The sequence below is a fragment of the Dermacentor variabilis genome, chromosome 3 (genome assembly GCF_050947875.1).
Source record: "Dermacentor variabilis isolate Ectoservices chromosome 3, ASM5094787v1, whole genome shotgun sequence".
In the NCBI taxonomy this organism is placed as follows: domain Eukaryota; kingdom Metazoa; phylum Arthropoda; class Arachnida; order Ixodida; family Ixodidae; genus Dermacentor; species Dermacentor variabilis.
The window spans coordinates 81,070,915-81,093,159 of NC_134570.1; the positions used below are offsets into that span (position 1 = coordinate 81,070,915).

The 22,245-nt window shown below is 48.5% G+C and overlaps 2 protein-coding genes across 7 annotated transcripts in view; one reads left to right on the forward strand and one right to left on the reverse strand.

Annotated features, from left to right (window-relative positions):
• Positions 1 to 22,245, reverse strand: part of LOC142575940 (E3 ubiquitin-protein ligase MIB2-like) — a 291,148-nt gene that overhangs the window by 256,326 nt on the left and 12,577 nt on the right. For 4 of the 6 annotated variants that reach the window (XR_012826743.1, XM_075685763.1, XM_075685762.1 and 1 more), the window contains exon 3: positions 15,152 to 15,351. The exons of 1 other annotated variant lie outside the window; for it this stretch is intronic. Coding sequence is in view for 3 of the 5 variants with exons in the window: in XM_075685763.1 (XP_075541878.1) it covers positions 15,152 to 15,254 (103 nt within the window). In the remaining 2 variants the exon portion in view is untranslated. Of the gene's footprint in view, positions 1 to 15,151; positions 15,352 to 22,245 lie in introns of those variants that run through there. One more of the 6 variants, XM_075685766.1, reaches the window with a different exon arrangement.
• Positions 765 to 14,853, forward strand: LOC142573809 (uncharacterized). The gene is made up of 8 exons (XM_075683059.1): positions 765 to 842; positions 6,446 to 6,564; positions 6,649 to 6,798; positions 8,702 to 9,004; positions 9,755 to 9,880; positions 12,554 to 12,721; positions 13,902 to 14,185; positions 14,793 to 14,853. Exons 1-8 carry the CDS (start codon positions 800 to 802, stop codon positions 14,851 to 14,853), a joined length of 1,254 nt encoding a protein of 417 aa, XP_075539174.1. The 5' UTR covers positions 765 to 799.

Consider the following 22,245-nt stretch of genomic DNA (forward strand, 5'->3'; position numbering starts at 1 on the left):
GAAAGATATTACTCGAAGCTCCACTCGGCAGAATTGGATTAGGATCGAGTATGCCGGTAATATCATTTGGGGTCTCTACCCGAGGCTATATTCACTGAGACGTTTGTCGCGCATTGTTTGATTTTTGAACTGAAACAAAACGATCATCGTGCTAACTATCGCAGTTTTATTCCATCTATCAGATTAGCATTCATTTCACTGGAATTCGTTTCTCCAAATTCTTTATTAACATTGCATTGATTCTCTCCTTGATTGCAACCTCTTTCAAAATGCACCCGTCAGTTAGTATGAATGCTCGCTCGTATAGTAGTCTAGTCATTCCAACATCTTCTTTGTTTGCTTTTTACTTGGCGTTTCTCGTATTCCAACAAAAATTTTATCTACCTATCACCTACCGCCCTGATTCTTCGCCTATCCCTCTTAGTGGGGACCAGCCATGACAGAGCTTCATCCTCATCATCATCATCATCGTCGTCGCCGACGACGTCGTCGTCATATGCTTCTCAGTGGGTTAAGGGCCATTGTTTCAAAACAAGAACAATGTCACTTAGTTGGTACACTTCACTGCCTCTAAGGTCACTGCCCCTTTTATTTATTTATCGTAATTGCATATTTCTAAATTCGTACCTGTAATACATTTCTGAAAGCCGCCCATCTCTCTCTCTCGGCCCTGAGGGGCTAGGTGCCACTGCATTTGAGTAGTTATGATCATCATCGCTTTTGCACGTTCCAGGTCAGGTGCGTAATCTTCGTTCGGCGAGGCTCACGAAACCCTCGGTCGGACACTTCTAGGACTTTCATGGAGAATAGAAGCGGGGAGGGCAGTCGTGGCTCCTTCAGCGGTGAGTGATCGAGACAACGCTGCGCAGAGTGACCCGTAAGGTTTTCGGAGGGCCAATTCAGAGCGACTCACAGCGACTTTAGAACAGTACATGGCAAAAGTCTAACCACATCAAGGTAAAAGGCTATCGTTGACTGCACCTCATCGTGTTCAACAACAACTGGGACGGCTCACTGCCGCCTACATATACCATGACAGAATTCTAGAGAATCCTGTGAAAAGATACCTAACCAAGCGATATTACTGGCCCCGCCTCGTCGTTTGTACTGCGCTTAAGGGGCCCTGAACCACTTTTTATCAAATTCTAGTGATGCATTTGATGTTAAAATAGGCTATTTCAGAAATACTTCGGTGCAAGACGTAGTTAATGGGTTCAGTGGAAGCGGAGTTCAGAAATCAGAGGCTGCCTACGATGCATTTCGTGGCGCTCCTGCTCCTCCTTCAATGCCTTGCACTGCCAGGCTACGGTGGAGAGCGGCGTGCCCACAACGCATCGCCTACCGAACCTCTTTGTGGCGCGCAGTTGCACTTTGATTTTGTGCGTTCACGAACGCAAACACCATTATTTACAATTTTGGTGCCCACGACGCGCCAATCCCGGTCGTCTTCAGCGGGCCGCAGTGCGCTCAGCGAGCGGACTAGTCGCGGCACCCCGTGACGGCCCCGGTATCGACGGTTCGCAACAGACCACAGCTACATGCAACTGTTGTGCGCATGCGCAGCGTTTGCTTCGTGCACGATAGGGCTGGAGTGCGCTCTTCCGCTCAAATGCTCCAGTCTGGCCGAAAGTTCATTTATGAGCTATTCTAAAAAAAAGAAGAACTAGGTAACGAAAACGTTTGCGGCGCCACCGACGCACTTTATTCGACAGCGCACACTTCCGCCTGGGAGCTGCTTCCGTCCGCCATGTTTCTCCTGGGCCAGTCCAGCTGCCGAGTTCGACGGCGCTAGCACGCTTGTTTTCTTGATTGCTTGATTACAACGAAGCCGCCAAATAAAACAACGGACGAAGGAAGGGGACACGAGGCAACCACGTAGGCGCACTAACAACTGAGCGTTTTATTTCTTGACACAGGAATAAATACCTGCTGTCAAGGATCAAAACAAGAAGAAGAAACAGGGCCGTCATCTGCATCGCACAAGGAAACCACAATACAGAACAACTTCTAAGTGCCGCTCCCAAGATACACAAGTGCCTTTGTCTAAAGGGAAACTGTGGCTTCACTGATGCATTCATCACCATGCTTTCTGATCTCAAGCGCTTCCAATATCTCCCTTGTCAGTTGATAATCAGCTCTGTTCAAAACACAGGTTCTATCAAAATCTGGAATTCACTTGTGAGCCTTACAATGCGCTCTCCGGTCACATAAGAGCGGCACGTAGAAGTTGTTCTGTATTGTGGTTTCCTTGTGCGATGCAGATGACGGCCCTGTTTCTTCTGTTGCTTTGATCCTTGACAGCAGGTATTTATTCCTGTGTCAAGAAATAAAACGCTCAGTTATTAGTGCGCCTACGTGGTTGTCTCGTGTCCCCTTCCTTCGTCCGTTGTTTTATTTGGCGCCTTCGTTGTAATCATGCATAACCAACTCGTCCAGCAGCACGTGCTCAGTGGTTCTTGATTGCGCAGTTGTGTCGGCTACAGATTTTCAGTGAAGGTGACTTCTGTATATCTGTCGCTGTTTGCTGGAAGTCAGCGTACTTTTCCGGGCGCTTCTTGCTGCCTGCTGCTGCAGCATCCGCAGCAGCTGCCGCCGCCGCCGAAAAGCGCGTTAGGAAGAACATGGCGGCCGACGCGAGCCGCAAGGGAAAGCGTGGTAGGAGAGGAGGAACTTGTCGCTGCTTGGCAAAAGCCGATCTAGGGACTTGAGCATGAGCAGACGACAACGCGGTATGGCCACGTTTTCACGCGTCTAGTCCGGGCTGTGCCAACACCTGCCGCGCAGGCACAGGCTTTTGTTTACCACTTTCTCTCGTACGATGGTCAAGAACAACAATAGTAAGCGCATGTGCTGCGTTTCCCAGTGCATAAACCGAATTTCCCACGAGATAAGCCTTCTTTCCGGCAAAATCCGCCAAGAATCAATGGGTGCTGAAGCCATGGATAGGCAGGGTCGTGACCCCCCCCCCCCCCCCCCGGTAAAGAGGATTACGTGAAATTACAGGAAGTGGCAGCAGGCATTTCCTTTAAGAATAATAAAAAAGTTACCGACGATTACGTTACTTCCTAATGCGAAATTTGAGCGCAGCAAATAAGCTGTTTCACCTTTTCGATAGATTGAGGCAAAGAAATCGAGCAACACATGTATGCGCTATCACAGAATTTTTTTTTTATTTTTCACACGTATTCCTTTAACAAAGACTCCACTAACAGTTCTTGACAGTCATGAAGGAAGCTTTGTGGTCGGAGAAATATACTGATATATGTTCGACTTGGTACACCAATGCTTGATTCTCAAAGACGAGATCTATACAAGTGCCTCGCGAGGTTGTCACAGCCGTGGGACGCGTTACGAGCGAGAGGAACGGGATGTTCTCCCGCATAAGTGTTAGGAAATTGCTGTTTGTCTTTATGTCAAGCCGCCACCGATCTGGCTCTCTGATTGCCACCGCACAGGGCGAACGGCAGCGGCAATTTCGGCTCGGGCGGTGCACATATACAGATCCGCCGCCACCGATCTGGCTCTCTGATTGCCACCGCACAGGGGTTGCATTGGAGGAGGAGCGAAGAAAGGAATTAAGTTCGAGCCGGCGCTTTGACAACCGGAGACTCGCAGGAAGAGGGGGTCTCGCCCGCCGGCAACAAAGAGCACACGCACGGCTGAATCGTAACCGCGCCGGACCTTCGGGTGCTGTCAGCTGCAGCAGCAGCTCTTCGGATCTGTCAAATATCGACAGGTACGATTCTGACGAATTCAATAGCCACCAATCGCCGTTCGCATTCGACCCGCCGCCGCGAGAGCCAGCGCTCACACGCTACATATCGTTCTACAACATGAAGACCAAGGGTACCCTAACCACTTATTTTATACGCGCTGCTTGCTATTTCAGGTGTTTTACCCTTTCTCAGGGAAGCGCCTCGCACGCTCACTGTAAGATGTGGAGCACGACTTTCCGCATTTGTATTCCGCAAGAACGCCGCTGACAATCCAAAGCACCAAAAACGGTGCATTCGCTTATATCGGCAGGTGCAGCCAGCACTCGTCGTTCTCCTGAGATATACTGCTAGCCGCTCATCGGCGACATTAATTAATGTCAGTACATAACAACACAAGTGTATTTTGTGCACCGTTGCATCACTCTGAACCTCACTGATATGTGAGCGACCACACACCTTCGAAAACAGCGGGCGGGGGACCATTGTGGGAGCGTTGTTATGCTGCCTACTTATCATTCTTCGTATTCTCTTCATGCACACGATATGCCCCGTAAAGTGGACATAGATGAGGACTTTGCGCGCGTGTGATCGTTCAATTAGAGGACGCGTAGTATTCTCGTGGAAACGGCGATACCAGTGTAGACATCGTTGGCAGCTGAACGAGGCGGCTGTTTACGCTGCTGTATCGAAGGGGCCTACGCATGTTGCCCATTTGTGATACGAGGCAAGCAGTGCGCCTCGGAAGCTAAATAATGAGTCGGCGTAACAATACGTAGAAATACACCCTTCTTCGTAGTCGCATTTAATTTAGGGTCGTGCCGGTGAGTGCGGCGGGCAGCTTTCCGTCGAAAACGGTAACGTATCGATGTCGATACTGCTCCGTGTCGTCGCTTCTCGCTTATTGTGTGTGCAATGTTTGAAATGAGGAAGGGATTATTTCAAATCTGTATTGGCAAAACTGAACTACAGAAGGAGTTTTCTTTATCCTGATGGCTTAATTAGCTTTAGGTCAGTCGCTCAGGTCCGCCAGCAGCAGGAACTTCGCGACTGCGACATATAGGCGAGGCAGCATATAGCATAAACCTCGGCTGAATGCGATCGTCATCGGCTCAAACTGTGTGTGTGGATGGCGAGGGCTGAAGCTCGTTCGGCCAACAACGCGACACCACTTGCCTCCCATCTTTTGCACGTCTACAGGGAACGCAACTTTTCGCGACAGCAACTTCTCACGCCATGCAATAACTCACGATCGTCGACTCCTCGACGCCCTCGTCGCTATCGTCTGCATGATCCCGGAATACTCTGCGTGGAACACTCCTGACGTCATACGCAATACGTAACTCAGGATGAGGCAATATGGGGTGTTCGAGGCAACAAATAAATTCATTTGTAAAAGATCTGTGCAACTCTCAAATCTGCTTATTTGAGTACATGACGGAAGTATCCAGACGAACGTACGCAGCGAATTTCATCGACATCCGTTGACGTCGAAAAGTCGCTGGAGTTGCCCTTTAATGAACGCCACAAATAGCTCAAAGATTAAATGGTATTACTTGTCGCACGTTAAAACTGACAGCTTTTTTTCCCTTTTCTTACGTTCGAACGATAAAGCATCCGGTAGGGCATGTACTGGGGTGTTTCCGCCCCTCCCCATAAAATTCTCCTGTAGCACTGCCATGTACGCCAGTGGAACAAGCTATATGATGCCACAGAAATGCATTAGCATGAATTTCATGTGTGCTTATTCGTCTTTAAGTATCATCGCAGTTCTGCTTCCATGTGACCCAAAATGTCAAAATGTAAACGTACCGGGTTTCAAAGACACAACACCCCAACATCTCTTAGTTTGGCCTACGGTCCATAGGGGTCGCGCAAGGTAGCCGTGATGCTGTAAAAGTCGTACATGAGAGGCCTTTCGAGCAAGCAGGCGCGCAAGGGCCAAACAAGAGAAGAATGACGCCACGGAAGAAAGAAAAAAAACGATATAGAGAGAAGGAAATTGAAGAGAAAAAAATGTTGTGGCATGTCGTGCGCCCTAGTCACGAAAGGCCAAAAGCTATAAACGAAAACACTTCGTCCAGAGGTTCAAAAACGAATTATCCATTTCCTCGGAATTAAATTTCACTTTCGCTGAATTGGTAATACGCGAGTGGGTAGCATATATGGTAAGGAACTCTTCGCAAGTTGCCCCCAAAGGGCTGGTAACTGCCATATGAGAATAGCGGCCTTTAAATAGTGTACCTTAAGCTCACATGCGCACAGTGCACCTAGTGGCTAGCGGATATGGCGTCAATCCCAGCACGTCGCCTCCGAGATGTTTCAGCGCCCGGCGGGCAGCCGCAGGCGGCAGCCAGTCTCGGAGTTAATGCAGTGGAGCCGCGCATTCCGAGTGGTGCGTCACTTCCGGGGAGTTGCAATGGCGGCATTACCTTTCTTTTTTTTTTTCCTTTTTTTTCAGCTTCGGTATCAAAATCGTCTACTTTTTGCGAGCCTTTCGTGACGCGTCGACTCGTACTTCAGAAGTATTATTATAATTTTTTTTCAAAGAAACTGCACCATATCTATACACTTCTTACGCGGCTCGAAGATTTGTTGCAGTTGGTTTTTTAATGCGGGTATTGTGTTGCACTATATGCTGCTATCACGGCTCCGCACTATAAGGAAAGGAAGCTGTTCTTTTTTTTTCTTTTGGTTCATCTGTACCGCATGCCTCAACATCCTCACCGCAGAGCTAAGTAGGCGCTGGAGCTCGACAAGGTCGGAACCCGAGCCTGATCGACGTTCATCGGGTCTGCTCGGCTACCTGATGCCGTTCTACCTGTGCCCGGTACTTTATCCTGGCACCAAGGTGGGTTGTGTCGCGAAACCGAAAGTTGGTCCGCGCACCGGCACGGTCCATGCAAATACTAAAGAGGCGCTCACTGCCACGCAGGAGAGCAGGTGCTTCTACTGTGTCCTGGTGATGATGTCCTGGTGGCTGCTGCGTGCCATGCCCAAGCCTGTGCTTGCCTTTCTGCCCACCATCGCTCTGCCATTGCTCGGAATCATGGGACACGAGCAGATCGCCTCCAACTACCTCTCGGTATGCGTGCAACGCTTCAACGGGGAGACAACAAAGGCGAACACTGAATTGGTCGAGTCTGTTATAGTTTACCATTTTACGCGTAGAAACTTGGTCGTTTGGTGCTACAAGGACAGTTGCAGAGGAGGTTGCCCATGTTAAGGACACGGATAAGTTCGATGACTTTATCAGTGTGATGCGACCTCTGACCAGTGCCTGAACGGCGGTGGGGCAAAACCCATGAGCTGCAGTAGGGCAGACATGACACATCGCGTCTGTTTTTTTTTTTATTATTTCGCTACCATAGCGTTCCCACATGTGTACTGCTGTCTTGCGCAATGATCCCCCGTGGTTAAAGTGGATCGTCCACCGACGTGGCCGTGAGCACCACTGGCTAACGCTAATCTTGCACGCACATACAAGTACCGCAAAAAGTGGACGGCCGTCGTGATAGCTTAATGTGTTAAGCAGCGCAAAGGTAATTCCGAAGGTGTAGGGTCAGCTCCCACCAGCGGCTTTCGTGCCTGCTTTTCACGTACTTTCATTTCCCTTCAGCTTATTTTTCTAAACTTCAATTTAAACATAACAATTTCCCATGTGCTTTCTCTGATTTCATTGTCTGTTTCTTCGTATTGCTGCGACTTCCAAAAAAGCGAGTGACGTTTCATTTCGCGAACGCGGGTGACGTGCAAGCGTATGTGGGCTATAGCGCATACGAAGTTGTCGGCCCTCGGCGCGCTTAGACACCTACACTGTCCGCATTGCAGATATCGTATTCAAGAAAGGGCTCGCATGGCCGCGCTATACGCAGCAGCCGCAGAAGTAGAAACACCTCCCCCCCCCCCTCGCTTTCCGCCTTGATATTGAGCTGCCATCGTCGGCTCGCCATCGCGAGCTTTGACTCGCACACGCAGCGTACAGCGCGCGATGACGATGTTCACACGAGACGGAAACGGTACGTCTGTATCGCAAACAAAACCTGCAGCAACTGCCAGAGCAGGTAAACCCAGCGCGCCTCCACCTACCGGCGACGCTTCGACTCGTTTCTCCTTCCCCCCTTCGCTGAAGGTCGCCTAGGTTTATTCGGTGATTTATTCGATGCTGGACGCAATGGAACTCCCATCACACTGGTTCTTCAAGGACAGCAGCCCGAAGCTTTAGCGAGCCTCGCCGCGAATGCGCGCGACCAGCGAGGAAGCAATTGTAAGGTTCCAGCGTTCGAGCGCACTGGCGCGCCACGCATCTCGGAGGCCAGATCCGGACTTCACGACGGCGGCGCCGCTAGATAGTGCGGCGTGACCAGAGCGAAGCGCGAGAGAGGAGCGCGGCTGCAGTATGCGGCTCATACGCAGCAGCGCACCACCGGTCCGTTTAAGGAGGGCCTCGCAAAAGGCTTCGAACAGACTTCGCGGTGGCGTCGAGAAGTCCACGCGATTCCCTCGACAAGCTTCGCATAGCGCCTTCGTCCTCGCGACGAAGACAGATAACAGCTACATGCGACGAGGCTATGCTCCCGTGATCTGCTACTGCTGATCCCTCGCTTTCTCAAACAAGCGTCGCGTCGATTAGATTCCAGCACTACGTTCGATCCTATAGTGCTTTAAAGCAAACCCTGCCAGATTTTCCTGACCGTGGCTGTGTCTGCCTTGGGGAATAGGCACGTGCCCCTCGTCGCGTAGCACTCGCGCGCACGCCAGTTTTCATAACGTTACGAACGCAGAAATGAAGCAATAAAATAGTAGAATATTCTTTAAACAAAATTTTTTTTTCACGCTCGTAACATATAACAGTCGGGGGCAAGAAGGGACTTGAAAAGCGATTATGTTCCTAAGATGCAATCGGGTCTTAGAAGGACATTATCTAGATGGGGTCTTTTCGAGGTTGACAGTTTCGAAAAGGGCTTTTCTTGTGGCCCGGTCACTAGATGGACGTGCTGACGGCCGCGCTGCTGCTCTGGCTGGTCCTGGCGGGCGACGACACGGCGACCGTGGGTCGGCTCAGCTGCGCGCTGGTCGGCCGCTTCGGGGGCCGCGCACGGCCCGTGCTGGCCATCCTCACGGCCGCCACGTTCGTGGCCTCGCTGGTGCTGCCACAGAGCCTGGTCTCCGTGCTTGTCACGTGCCTGGCGGAGCGGGTCTGCAAGTTCGAGCGCGAGCACGGACTCCAGGACGTCCAGCGATGCCTGGAGAGCGCTGTGGCTGACGACGCAGTGGGCCACACAACCGAGGTTCGCATCCCCCCGCTCCCCTATACCGTACGCGACTTGCTTCGACGTGGAGATCCGCCGCGGTAGCACAGTGGCTGTGGCGCTGCGCTGCCGATCTTCGAGGTCACGGATTGAATCGCAGCCGCGGTGGCCACATCTGGATAGGAGCCGAGTGCAAAAAGGCTCTCTCCTCCCTCCCCACACACGCGCACAGCACCGACTTGCAGCTAAAGAATTTATTGGCACTGCATTAAATGATCAATAAATGTACAGTTAAACCTTTAAAAGAAAAAGAAGACAAAGAACACAAACGAGAATTCCTCCAGCTTTTAGGCCAGTGTTACCCCTAAAATGGTTGATGTCCACCTATAATGCTATCTCATTAAGAAATGCCTGGCAGGTTGACAATTGAGGCAAGATCGCGAACGTCGGTGAGCCGGCGCTGTGTGCTCTGTATGCACAGTAGTTGAACATACTACCTTGCGCTGTTGGCGTGATTCATCTGTCTGTGACGTCAATTTTAGTTGGTAGCTTATTTGGAAGTAGTAGTCACAACTACGGATCTTGCATAAAGATTCGTGGCACGCGTTAATGGCGGCAAGTCCAACCGGACGCAAGGATCAGACAACTGGCACCATAAACAGTGCACCAGCTTGCGTGCTACTAGTGTCCCGTTCAGTTTTGAGCTGTTAACATGTTTCACGAGCCTAGCGACTATAGCCAAATAGCAGAGTCTGTATGGGGGAGACGTGTTCAACGGCTGTTTTCAAGGTGGAGACATTGTTGCTGTACGAGGAACTTGCTGTTGCCCTTTGGAAGCGTCATCGTGCGGGCCTCGATGATCCGGATCCCACAGAGTGCTGGGACGCCAATGACGCCGCTGGACACAACGCCAAGGTACGTCCCTTCAGTCAGGAAGGGTGTAAGCAAGAACCAGTGCTTACGCCATGGGCATCAACTTAAATCAATGTGTTTCGATACAGTGTTCAGAACTTTAGACATTGGCATACCCTCTAGACGGCCTGCGCACTGTGCTGCCGCCGTCAGTTCAAAAAAATCATGAGCCATTCCAGTCTGTGAAGGTCGATGACCAGCGGAGTTGTGTAGCACACGACAAAGTTCCCAAGCACACCACTCGCAAAGCTCTATAACGTGCAGCCGACGTAGGTTTCTCAACTGGGTATCCTAGACCCAAGCCTTAGGTTATCTTGGGACTACGGTTGGAACCGGCGGTACGTGTGTAAGAGTCGACTGCCACAGCGGACGCAAATCCATGAGCGGCTATTTGCTCAAACGTCCGTTGACGTTGTGGTGGACTTTGAGTGGCCTTCTGCTACACAGCGGGGAGCAGAATTCAAGACGGGCACGTCCGGTTGGGACGATTACTTAAAGGGACACTAAAGGTTAATATTAAGTCAACTTGGACTGTTGAAATAGCATCCCAGAAACATCGAAACGCTTGTTTCGTGCGAAGAAGAGACTTATTTTAAGAGAAAATGCGTTCTGAAGTGTCCGCGTACCTCTAGCGCAGTTCAAATCACCCGCCCTCCGATCGAGGAGTATTGACGTCATGGTCTCATAGTGACGTTGCGCCGTCGGTGAGTAAAACGGCTCCCGCAGACGGCGCTACGGATTTTCTGCACAAAACTCAAACGCGCGGCCGGAAAAAAGCCAAGACAGAGCCGACAGCAGCGCGAAAGCGGAACTACGGTGGCTAGCGGAAGGGAAAGCGCACGACGATAAGCTGGTTCTTTATTTTATGACGCCAACTTCGACGCTCGTTTCAATGGATGACCCTGACAACGACACATTAGCTCGCGATGCTGGGCTCGAGTTCAGCGATTTAAGCACTGATGAACGTGACCTGCTGTTGAGGGCTCGCGCTGCCGGCGTCGTTGCGTACTATACGACAACGACGGCCTGCCTTGAAAGGCACTTCACGCGACTTCAGTAAGTCGGCGTTAAACTCGTAATCCTCTGGAAGAAAGTGCAGCGAGCACACTACGTGATTTTTCGGCTCTTTGCCAGCGCGCTGTGGCAGAGGTACGGCACTTAACCACTTCGAACGGAGAAGTTCACTCGTTGGCACACAGTGATAAGTAACGTTGGATTCGCCGCTGCAACTGCCCTTGGCCAAGTTCTGCGGACCGTTCGCCCATCCCACGACATCATATGGACGTGGCATTCTCGCTGCTTGTTCCAAATGCAAGTTTCGCCAGCCAGCAGGACCACCGCAGCACGACGCGATAAAGAAACAAGTGAAATTCCAAAGCCCGCGTGGCGCAAAGTCGAGCGCGCAGAGTCGAGAGAAACCGAAACCTTTCGATCACCCATACTACTCAAGGCTAACGTCAAAATGTTATTTTTTTCTTAGAGTCGAATAGAAGTAGACAAGTAGCTTTTTTTCCCGTCTTATAACCTAATGAAATGATCTTTTTAATACGAGTAGTTGAGTACTAGTGACAAATTATGATGGGGAGTGCTTTCGTCATCGGGCTAGTACCGGAATGTCGCTGGGTGGTCTCAAATCGTGTCGTGCATTTACCTCAATTTATCGGTTACTAACGCTCTGTTCCCGATTATATTGACGCCTTAGACGTTCTAGATGCACTGCTTTATCACTTTAACTTGACTTTCTGGTACCATTTAGTGTCCCTTTAACGAAACTACATGTCGGAGAACGGTTGTGAGACGCGTTCGGCGCCGAAATGCGCGCTGCTCGCCCCTCAATGTCACTAGAGTTTCACTTGCGCCCATTCCCACAGTGCGTGAGACCTACTTATCTATATAGGTGTACCTTTCTGTGCATATACCTTCCTCTTATGTATAAAACTCTCACCACCATTCTTTCTTTCACAAGCATCATGCATCGTCTTCGTCCTCGTGGCATCACTGCGTCAACGTCTCACACTGGGCATGCGCATGATTTGATGTTTGCCTTTCGGCATAGCCGAACTGTGAACAGCGTTGTACTCAAGGATAAAGATTGCATGAGATTACACCTGCTACAAAATTTAGACCAGCAGAATAATACAAAGTTCATTTGGTTACACGGACTTTAATTACCACCTCACACGGATTCCAACGTGCGCTTTCGATCTGCATACCATTTTTTCTTCCACGCTTTCCTCATCGCAACCTTTAAGGGTTGGCGTCGCACAAGGGTATACTCGAGAGCAACACATGAGCATTTAGAAAACATGCGAGCTCTCGTGTTAGCAATCGCCGCTGCCCCATAAGATACAGCAAGGGTGCGTACGCAGCTTATCCAGGGAAATTCATGATCATGAACTAATGCACAATGGCACGCATTTACGAGCTGTCGCGCTGGCTATGACGTCATTGACAGCGGCACAATGAAGAGTGCCCCCAAAAGCCGAAGCTGGGCTGACCTCCTGATTCCGACACATTATGTCAGATTGTGGGCTACCTGTTGCGTTAGGTTAAATAATATTTGGCTCGCATATTCGCTGCAGCATTGTCTCTACAAATCATGAACGTTCTGTTATCGTGTTCAAAAGAGCATTCCTGTGCACTTTAACAACCTATTATCCTCGCCTGAACACGCAGAACCCGAATTTGGGGGCCCTGCCGCGCAAGATGTCCATTTTGAAACAGCCCAAGAGGATCATCAGGAAGGAAGTGCGGCGTGTCTCTCTCTTGACAGGCAATGAGGAAGTCGCGCCGAGGTATGCCGCCCATCCAGCAGAAGTCTCGCTTAGTTACCATTCCTGTATTGTTGGCGGAATACAATGCGGCCGCGCGGCCCTACAGAGCCCCTCACCAGGTCCGGCCATTTTGAGCTGACAAGCGCAGAGAACGTAATGCGCGCTAACGATCGCGTCTGCAAAGCATTACATCGCTACGCGCCGCGGAAAAGTCTGAAATTTCAAACCCAACGCCGTTTTTCCTTCTCGCGGACGCCGCGCTCCAAGCCGGACGGTGGCGTACTATGGTCCCTGAGCCTATTTACTTCGCAGTTCGCAGTGTGACGTCGCTCGTGGTTTGAAGGCAACATCTGTCATTTGTGTGATCTGTTGCTTGAATTGACGAATTTAAGTTTAGAGAAATAATAAAATTCACAAACGAAATGTCTGCGTGATTTTGGTTTTACTTTGCACCGAAGCGAGAGAGATGTACTTCCGCTTCTTCTGCTTCTTGCCGCGGTTTTACAGTCACTTGCGCAGGTACCGAAACAATGACATTTTCTACCGTTTTCCAGAGCGTGATCATGCTCTGCGATCCGCTTGTTCTGCCTCAGTATTCCTGTAGCGCTGAATTATACCTCTAGTCATGTGTCCTTGCGCACAGCGTGCGAAACCGTGCGCTATTAGTGCGCCGATTTGAACATTTTTGCGGCAGAACGCTCCCTAGAGGACACGTAACAACTTCCAGCCTATAGCCAAAATTTGCTACGGGGCCTGGTGAGGGGCCCGTAAATGGAAGCCTGTAAGACGACAGCTTTAATATCTCCATATACCTCATATACCTTTCATATCCAGTAATCCGATATCATTATGCAGGTTTTATACGGAATTCCATATGGTCATAAATGATTACTGTATACGAGAACCAACACTAATGCATACGAGTGTTTTTGCATGTATAACTGCTCCGAGAATGACGCATAGGGGCATAATCGGTCTGGATTCATTCGCAAGAACAGCTCGAGCGCTGCTGTAAGATCCGTAGAGTCGCCCGTACAATCGAAAACATCGGCTGAAAGCTCTTTACTAGTACACCCCGTGCCCGAAATACTGCACAACCCTCGCGGCTCCGTACTATATACATGCGATTGCGACATTTCTCGTCGTAGTACATACCACGCTATATATATATATATATATATATATATACGTCTTCCGATCGCGCTGCTAGCGGACCCAGGTTTGCGGACGTTCCAGCCGATGAGTTGCAGACCCCGCCGCCAGTGGAGCAACCGGAGGGCGAGCAGCCCGAGGGCAAAGAACCCGAATGCGAAGAGCCCCAAGGCAAGCACCACAAGGGCAAGCATCCTGCAGGCCGAAAGCTACGTACTACAGTATTCGGCTCCAGGAAGCACCGCCGCCAATCGTTCGCCGAAAAGGCGCACGTCTTCAAGGACAGCGATCGGTTCCACGTGCCCCAGGACCAGCGAAACGAGGTGCCGCCTTCACTACGGCGCTTGCTGAGCGCCAGCACGAGACGACCCTCAGTCGCCAGGTGCGATCCACGCTTCACATGTGAACATCGAACGGATTCGCGATGTTGTCGCGATGCGCAGCTAGCTGACTTGACTGAGCCGAAGGAACAGGCAAGGAGTAAGCGCTGCACTGTAAAATGACAACTCTAAAGGTTAAAAAGGGTGTAAATGTGACTACATAACTCACACCCTTAAGGTCCGAGTTACATAAATCACACCCTAAGGGTGTGAGTTGTGGACACATTTACAACATTTCTCACTTTTAAGGGTGTAAATTACTTTATAGTGTGCGCCGTTTATTCCAAACGTTCGCGCTCGGCGACCTCACGGCACTGGCGATAGAAGAAGAAGCCTTCTGTGCACCTATGCTGGCCAGAGCCGTGCGATGTAGCCGAATTTCGACAGGTCGCGTTCTAACCGGCGGTGGATCTTGCAGCAAGAAAGGCTGAGCAGTCCACTGTCCGCGGCTATAAACTTCCCATACATCTTTTGATTAGAAGGATCGCGGGATGATTAGCGGTAGGTGGGTAGGCGAAAGTTTATATAGTTTCTTTAGGGCAAGTAGCCCGTGATCAATGCCGACTGGTTGCGGCTAAGCGCTTATACCTTCCTCTGTACTCCACGCAGCACGGAAGTCTGCAGCTGCTTATCGACTACGCACAGCTTTCTGGCATCGTACCTGCAGTGACAGACATCCCGAAGTTTATAAGGGGGTAGAATAAGCTTTAGGACAGTAGGTAGTCTTCGAGGGCGACTGGCTGAGTGAAACCTTGGCGATGTGCTCGCGCTTCACATTCCTTTGAACTTAGAAAAAAATGCGGTACTAATGGATATTTGCGATATTCTTGAGTACGCTTATGATTCAATCACCAAATAAAATCCGAAACCCAAACCAACTCTGCCATAGGTCTCCCTAGGCCAGCCAGTCGCATATGGCCTCGGCCATCGGCGCGTTTCTAACTCCAGGTTGCAGGCATCGGGCTTACCTGTAGCCGTCGGAGCTGGACCACTGGCGGCAGGGGCAGTCACCGCCTTCGGGCCGCCCAGCCGCACGCCTTCGCAGGGCAGCATGGCTGCCGGCGTGCGCATCTCAGGCTCGTCGATTGACTCGCAGGCTCAGGTACTGAACCTCGCAGCTTTGACACGGACACGGCGCGAAGTGGCGACTTCTGGCGTTAGTGCCTTCCTATTAAAGATTAATGGTGGTGTGATGTGAAACTTTTTTATTTTTACTGACGTGTTTAACGCGACGCGGATTTCACATTCATTGCATTTGTGCTATTGTCGATATTATAGTAATCGTTAAAAACAATTTATTGCTTACTAGCTCACCGCTAGTTGGCAATGTACTTGTGGAGGGACCCTAGTCAGGCAGAGTTATGATCTACCTTTAGTCTCTTCATCCCAGGCAATGTATGTCTAAATAAATTGAAATAAAAAAATACGCGAGGACATAACTCGACTAAAGAAAAGAGGACAGCGCCAACTATACTGTAAAAATGTCTCGTTGCCTTTACTGGACTTTGCTCGAAGCATCGTAAAAACTCCCCGTAAGAAAATGAAGACATCCGAAATTTCGTTTCACAGCCCCACCGTAACCCGCCGTCTTATGTTTTCAGCAATTTGCGGTACGGTATGTTTCCCGTACGTCCATAGTTTCATTCTACAGTACGGCAATAACACAATGTCGTATTTAGAGCAATTTTCCGTAAAATTAATACAGACGTCTGTAATTTTATCCCACGGCACAAGAATGAGGTGCTGTCTCATTTGCAGCAAGATAATCAGTTTTCCTGCAATTTCTCTAAAGGCGCTTTTTTCAGAAAAATGAGCCCACTGCATTCATTGCGTATCATTGTTAGAGTATACCGCCTACTTGAGATCTACTCCCAATCACCCTTGCTGTTGTCTTCCTGCTTGAATAGCAGTTGATTAGTCCTGCCTCTCATCTGAAGTAAGAAAAATTGACAATACCCTGAACACGATGGCGAGCAATAAAACTAAGCAACACGTAATGCCCACATAAAAGTACATTACCCCTTATTTGAAGCATTAGGAGTCACTGTAGCAAAAGAAAGAAGACGGGAAACTGGCTGCAGAAATGAACGATGCAAAACAAAATAAATAAAGTGTCAAGTGCTAAGGTACAGTGCACACAATAAATAGCAATATCTGATTGGTAAACTAAGTTTGCTCATACATTTAGAACAATAGGCGATCTGTAGCACTAAGTACCAAAATTGCTTAGCTTATTGCTCTTACTTGGCGGTAATCTTACGTTGGTATGACCTTGCAGTACAGGAACACAGGCGATCAGCAACCTCAGTATGTACTCCTTTTAATTATACTTAAAATTAAAGCTTCAGCGAGCACTGTATTCAGGAATACCGACGAGCTGCATTTTTAACAGCAAAGATATCACCGGCATAAGTGCATGCCGAATAAGTGACAAGGCAGAAAGCAACTGGCTTATTGTACAAAACGTTTTTCTGTTAGTGTCGAAGAAAAAAAAAAGCATTTGAGGCAATATTCTGAATATAGTGCAGTCCACGCTGGCAATGGCAGGATGCTTGAGCTCTGGGACAGAAAAAGAACACTAGAGTACAAGTTCTGGAAAATTTTTTTTTTTTTACTGTGCGCACTCACATGCCCAACAGTACACTTTAATTTTGACATTCAAAGAAAGCTACTTGACGTAGAAAAATATGTCGTACCGAAATTTCCCAGCCTGCTTCTCAGAGCGGATGCTTAGTCCCGTAGCCCCCCCCCCCCTCTTTTTTTTTTTTTTTTACCAGTGGTTACGCCTCTGATTTCGGGCACCGGCATTGGTAGTTCCCAATAGTGTTCTGGGAGGAGGCGAACCTAATTGGAAGGACATTCTAAGCCGAAACTTATAAATTTGTTAAATACGCTGCCCTATGCTAAAGTTTCAGATATCGCATATAGAGCCCGGTGGAAGAGAAGAATGCGTGTGAAGGGCACCAAGGCTTCGTGGTTAAAAAAGATAGGCAGGTTGATGGTTTGAAAATGCACTGACCACTCGCTGCTAAACATTGTTATGCTGAACTTTGTTTAGCCTGCCGTGAGATAACTAATTTACTTTCCTTCGGTACAGTCAAGTTAGATTAAACTTATTTCTGATAAGGCGTACAAAATTACACGTTTCCTTCAGGTGTATAAATTTTCAAAGAATGTATGGATTCCCGGGTATAGACCCTTTCTCATTGTTTCGAAACCTCAATCAGATAGGCTGGAGCCTAAGAAATTACGTCCGTAAATTTCGTCTCCGTAAATGCGAAAAATGTCACGCGTCGACGCAACATCAGCCGCCATTTCGCGACAGCAGAAAGCAGAAGTGCAAGGTATTTTTTGTAAAACTGCTCTCGTTATCTAAGTGAAGAACGTATCTTACAGGTGCGTCTATCTGAAACTCGCACGTTCTTATGATGTTCCCCCGCGTGATATGAACGACAAAGAAACATTTACGCACGCATGCCCCTAGCTACACAGATATAGCGAATAAACGGGGAGCGAGCACACAAGCTGGCAAAGATAAGATTAACACTCGACGCACCTAAATACAGCCGAAAAAAAAACGAAGTAGCGCAAAACACTTCCGCAACTCATAAACACGTACGTGACAAATATCATAATAGAGCTCTATGTTCCTGGGCATTTTGTTCAATTACTGCATTTTGACTCCTTCTTTTAAAAGCAATGAAAGGTGAGCTAGGCGGTATGAATTAATTGTGGGTAGACGGCGCAAGGAAATACGTACGCAGGAAAAAAGAACAAAGAGCTGACTTCCTAGAAAACTTTTCTTTCGCTCAGAAAGATACACAACACAGTAGCTCCATTATCGCGCAAGAACATAAGAAACGACAAGTAAACAAACAACAAACGATAAACAAGCGAAAACTAATTGCAAGTATAGCTATACATTTGTGCACGTGGCAAACATTAGTCGAAAGGCTGCACCTTTTCTTCTTCCTGTCCGTGTACGCTCTTCTTTAAAATGCAACAACGCTCATCGAAGTGGTTGCCAGGAAAAAGTATTTTATACATTCCCAAGTATTTGGATAGAAGCGGCAGAGTTAAACCTTCCTCTTAACGGTAAGGCTTAACGTTGGGGGCTCTTTCTAAGCACATAGGATTGTAGAATGTTTTTCTCGTTGCGATAGCAACTATGTGGACATTCCAGGCGCATTTCTACCGTCTCCGCGATCTTCCGTATAAAGTCCAAGGGCGATAACGTCGTCGCCGCGCCGTATGCTGTCGGTGCGAGTGAAAGCGTGCGAGGCAAACTGACATTGGTGGCTCAGTCTCGTGCACGCAAAGGAGGAAAACGGGGAGAAAGCTCGGCGCGGCTCAACACCGCAAGGCACCGGGCAGGAGGGGAGGGAGCGGAGGGCGCGGCCGCCCCGCGCCATACGCGGAAAGCGATCTGCTATGGGGAAAGAGTGCGCCGAGTTCTGATGGTTTCGCGTGCGCTGTGTTCTCGTCGCTAGGCGAGAGGCAGCACGAAGGTCAATTCGCTCGCTGCTGCTGCCGCGTTTTCTCACTCCGCCGTATCGCTAGCAAGTTTGCGTGGTCATCGAGTGTGATGTGTTTACGTTTGATTATGTGCGCGTGACATCATGCTTGTTAATTTAGTTAGTAAGCGAATGCTTAACAAATTAATACAGCCCATGAAACTACTATCCTTAATTCGTATAACTCTCTACTAATTCGCTACAGCAATCAATGCCTTTCGGGCAAAACTGCCACTGTTTTCGGCATCCACTGCTACCAATTTGTTCAGCTTTCTTACATTTAAAAAAATTGAAATTAAATAAATTAAGAGGATTAGGAAGGAACAGCGCCATCTAAGACGATCATGAGAGGGAGAACGACACAGGACAAGCGCCACAGGACAAGAGGCTTTACGAGTCAAAATTCGAACTGATTATGAGGCACGCCTTAGGGGAGGACTCCGAAAAGTTAAACCACCTGGGGTTCATTAACGTGCTCCTAAATCCAAGTACACGGTTGTTTTCGCATATCACCCCGTCGAAATGCGGCCGCCGTGGCCGCGATTCCATCGCGCGAACTCATGCTCAGCACCCCAACACCCTAGCCACTGAGCAACCACGGCGGGTAATTTAAAAAGGTTTAATATGAGGACATCATAAAGCAGATTTGTTATTTAGGGCGTCGATATTTCTTTATAGCATACTGCCATGCATTGATTTATTGCTACAATCCGTTTTATTTTCGGTTGCTTTGTAACCACTCTCTTCTATAATGCCATAGGATTTTAAATAATATGTATACAAACATACGTGGATCGAAAATTGCAATATTGTAAAGAGGAAGACTATCAAGTATTCAACTCTGTAATTCCACAATGAGAAATGATATCGCAGATCTGTAGGCTGCACTAAATATTACATCTAAAGCGGACAAATTTGATGCATTATAGGCCGCTCTAAAATGTACTGGTAATATGCGAGTAGAACTTTTACAAAGCTCTTGTAAACAAAGTAACAAGTTCGCGTAAGCTGTAAATTCAAATATCAAATTTGTCCGCCTTATATGCTTTAATGGATGCAGACTTACAGAACTGTAACACCCGTTCTTGGTGCAAAATTTTCTAAAATTCGAGCTTATATGTTCTTTTTTTTTAGTTAACCAATTTGCGGCAATCTTGTAAAAACATTCGGGACCGTAAATCGGAATATTGCGTTTTACAGGCACAAGAAACGTAACTTTCTTTCTCAAACGCAGCAAATTTCATTCGAGTCGACCCAGTGCTTGTCTCGAAATAGCATTTGTGCATTTTGCATGTATTTCAGTATATAGGCGGGGGGGGGGGGGATGTTATCGAAGAGTTCTCCCCGAGCTATGAAGTTCCTTGCTTAACGTCTCGCGTCTGCCCGCGTTCTCATCAGCGCTCACAGCGCCGCGTATCGTTGGCTGTGGCGACCGTGTCACCGGAGCCGGCTGTCGGCAGCGGTGGCCGATTCTCTCTCCCGGGGCGCCAGCCGCGCATCCTGATCCGCCACCAGAACCAGGTGGTGCTGCCCGGCCGCGAGTCCCCGAAGCGCGCCGGCCAGTTTCAACGGTTTCGCGCGGACGACCGATCTCTCGTGGCCGCCGTCAGTGAGTGCCTTGTGACTAAGCCCATGCATATAACGGGTGTCCCGGCTAACGTTAGCCGAGCTGCTCAACGAAAACGAAAAAAAAAAAAGAAGATTAACGAAAGATGGTGCAAGATGTAATCGTAAGACTTACGGTGCTCGGTCGTCAGACGTGCGACAACAGATTAGCATACATTTTAGAATTATTACCTTGCACCGTGTTTTTTCGATGGTTTAATTCTTTTTTTTTTCGTTGAGCAGCTTCGCTAACGTTAGCTGGGACACACGGTAGGCGCAAGTCACAAATTGTTAATGGCTGTTAATAAATATGTCAAAATTACGCAAAGTTGTTCTAAGGCGCTGCGGACTACGTAGAGAAGTCAAGCTGCACTCCTGCCATTACACTAGTATCACCGCCTCTAAACCTCAGCTTCATGGTTGCACACTCGCATCTTGTCTTATACAATAGCGCGTCTGTGCCTTTTTTCACGAACGTTTCTTCCTCCCTAGCACTTCTTTAAAACGACTTCATACGACCTCCAAACCATCAAAACGCCATTTATGCACCACGCAACATAACGACATATAAAAGACGTCTTTTTCTTTTTGGACGTTGCGTACCATAGAGTTTTCTACAATAATTACTAGACGCAACTATGGCGCTGCAGTCGTTTACCCACCATGGGAATGATGAGAAGTACATGGTTTTGTCTGACCTTCGGGCTTGTAGGCTCAGATGTTCTTGCGGATTCGTTTATTACGCTTTGTATGCCTACACTGTCATAAATTTCAAAGCAATATATACTTTTCTAAGTGCAGAAGATGCTGCGAACACGCACAATCGCTACTAATTTCAATGCTACAGCTTGTAGAGGTAGCCAATTCGAAACGCCCCAAGCGTCTCAAGGCACTGCCTTGCCCGCGATAAATGCATAAGGGCGTTATATGTCGCTTGTCTATGCGTGCGTCCGGGGCGTCATGGTTTCGATATCGGCCGTCTGCGCTATAGAGGTCGAGTGTTCGAATCTTGCCGTCGGACAATTTTAATAATGTATAGTTAATTACTTATTATGCAATACATTGTTTAAAATAAGGAGCTTTACAAATTCCCGGAGCCGGTTGAAGCCAGAAAGACGAAGTTTAGGCAAATCCATGTACTTCCCATAATTCCTATGCTGGGTCAACCACCCCATTTTGCAGCTCCCGTAAACACTAGCGCCAGAACTACCTCTACCAATTATTGCATGAGGCTTTAAGTTGCGTACTAAGGACTGGAGCAACAATTTCTGCCCGGATCGCCTTGATAACAGGTCACCAGCAATTGAAGTCCGCCATCGAAGAACACCTCATAATGTAGTCCGCGGCGGCTGTACATATGCGCCCACCCTTCACGTCTTGTCACACATTGATGCCTCGGAGGTATATGAATTAACAAATTAATTATTATTAAGGTGGAGAATGATCCTTCGTGCCTTCTTTTTTTGTTTCTATTTGTGTGTGTGTGACAGACAGACAGACAGACAGACAGACAGACAGACAGACAGACAGACAGACAGACAGACAGACAGACAGACAGACAGACAGACAGACAGACAGACAGACAGACAGTGAACTTTATTTGATCCTACTGGCCGCGTCCAAGTCGGGGCAGGAATACCGTGATGTTCCGCCCATTCTTGGGCCCTCTGGGTGTGAGAGAGTAGCAAATATTATCGCGAGTAATTCATTTTCGAGGTGTTGCACGGTAAGTCGTGTCGTGTTTTTTTTTTTTTTTTTTTTTTAGTAGAAGGATCGACTCGCCGGCTCGACGCATATGCAAAGTTAAATCATTGGCTTCCGGCATTACGAGAAAGAAAAGGCGATTTTTTCGCCTGCGCAGAATAGCGGGCTTGAGCGCACCAGCTCAGGTCGGCCTCTCTGCCTTCCTTGTTTTATATAAAATGTATCTTTGTTCTTTCGCC

Coding starts and splice junctions, on each gene's coding strand:
- LOC142573809 (XM_075683059.1), top strand. CDS start 800: ATGGAGAATAGAAGCGGGGAGGGCAGTCGTGGCTCCTTCAGCG. Junction 6,565..6,648: donor TACTTTATCCTGGCACCAAG/GTGGGTTGTGTC, acceptor ACTGCCACGCAG/GAGAGCAGGTGCTTCTACTG. Junction 9,881..12,553: donor CCGCTGGACACAACGCCAAG/GTACGTCCCTTC, acceptor CTGAACACGCAG/AACCCGAATTTGGGGGCCCT.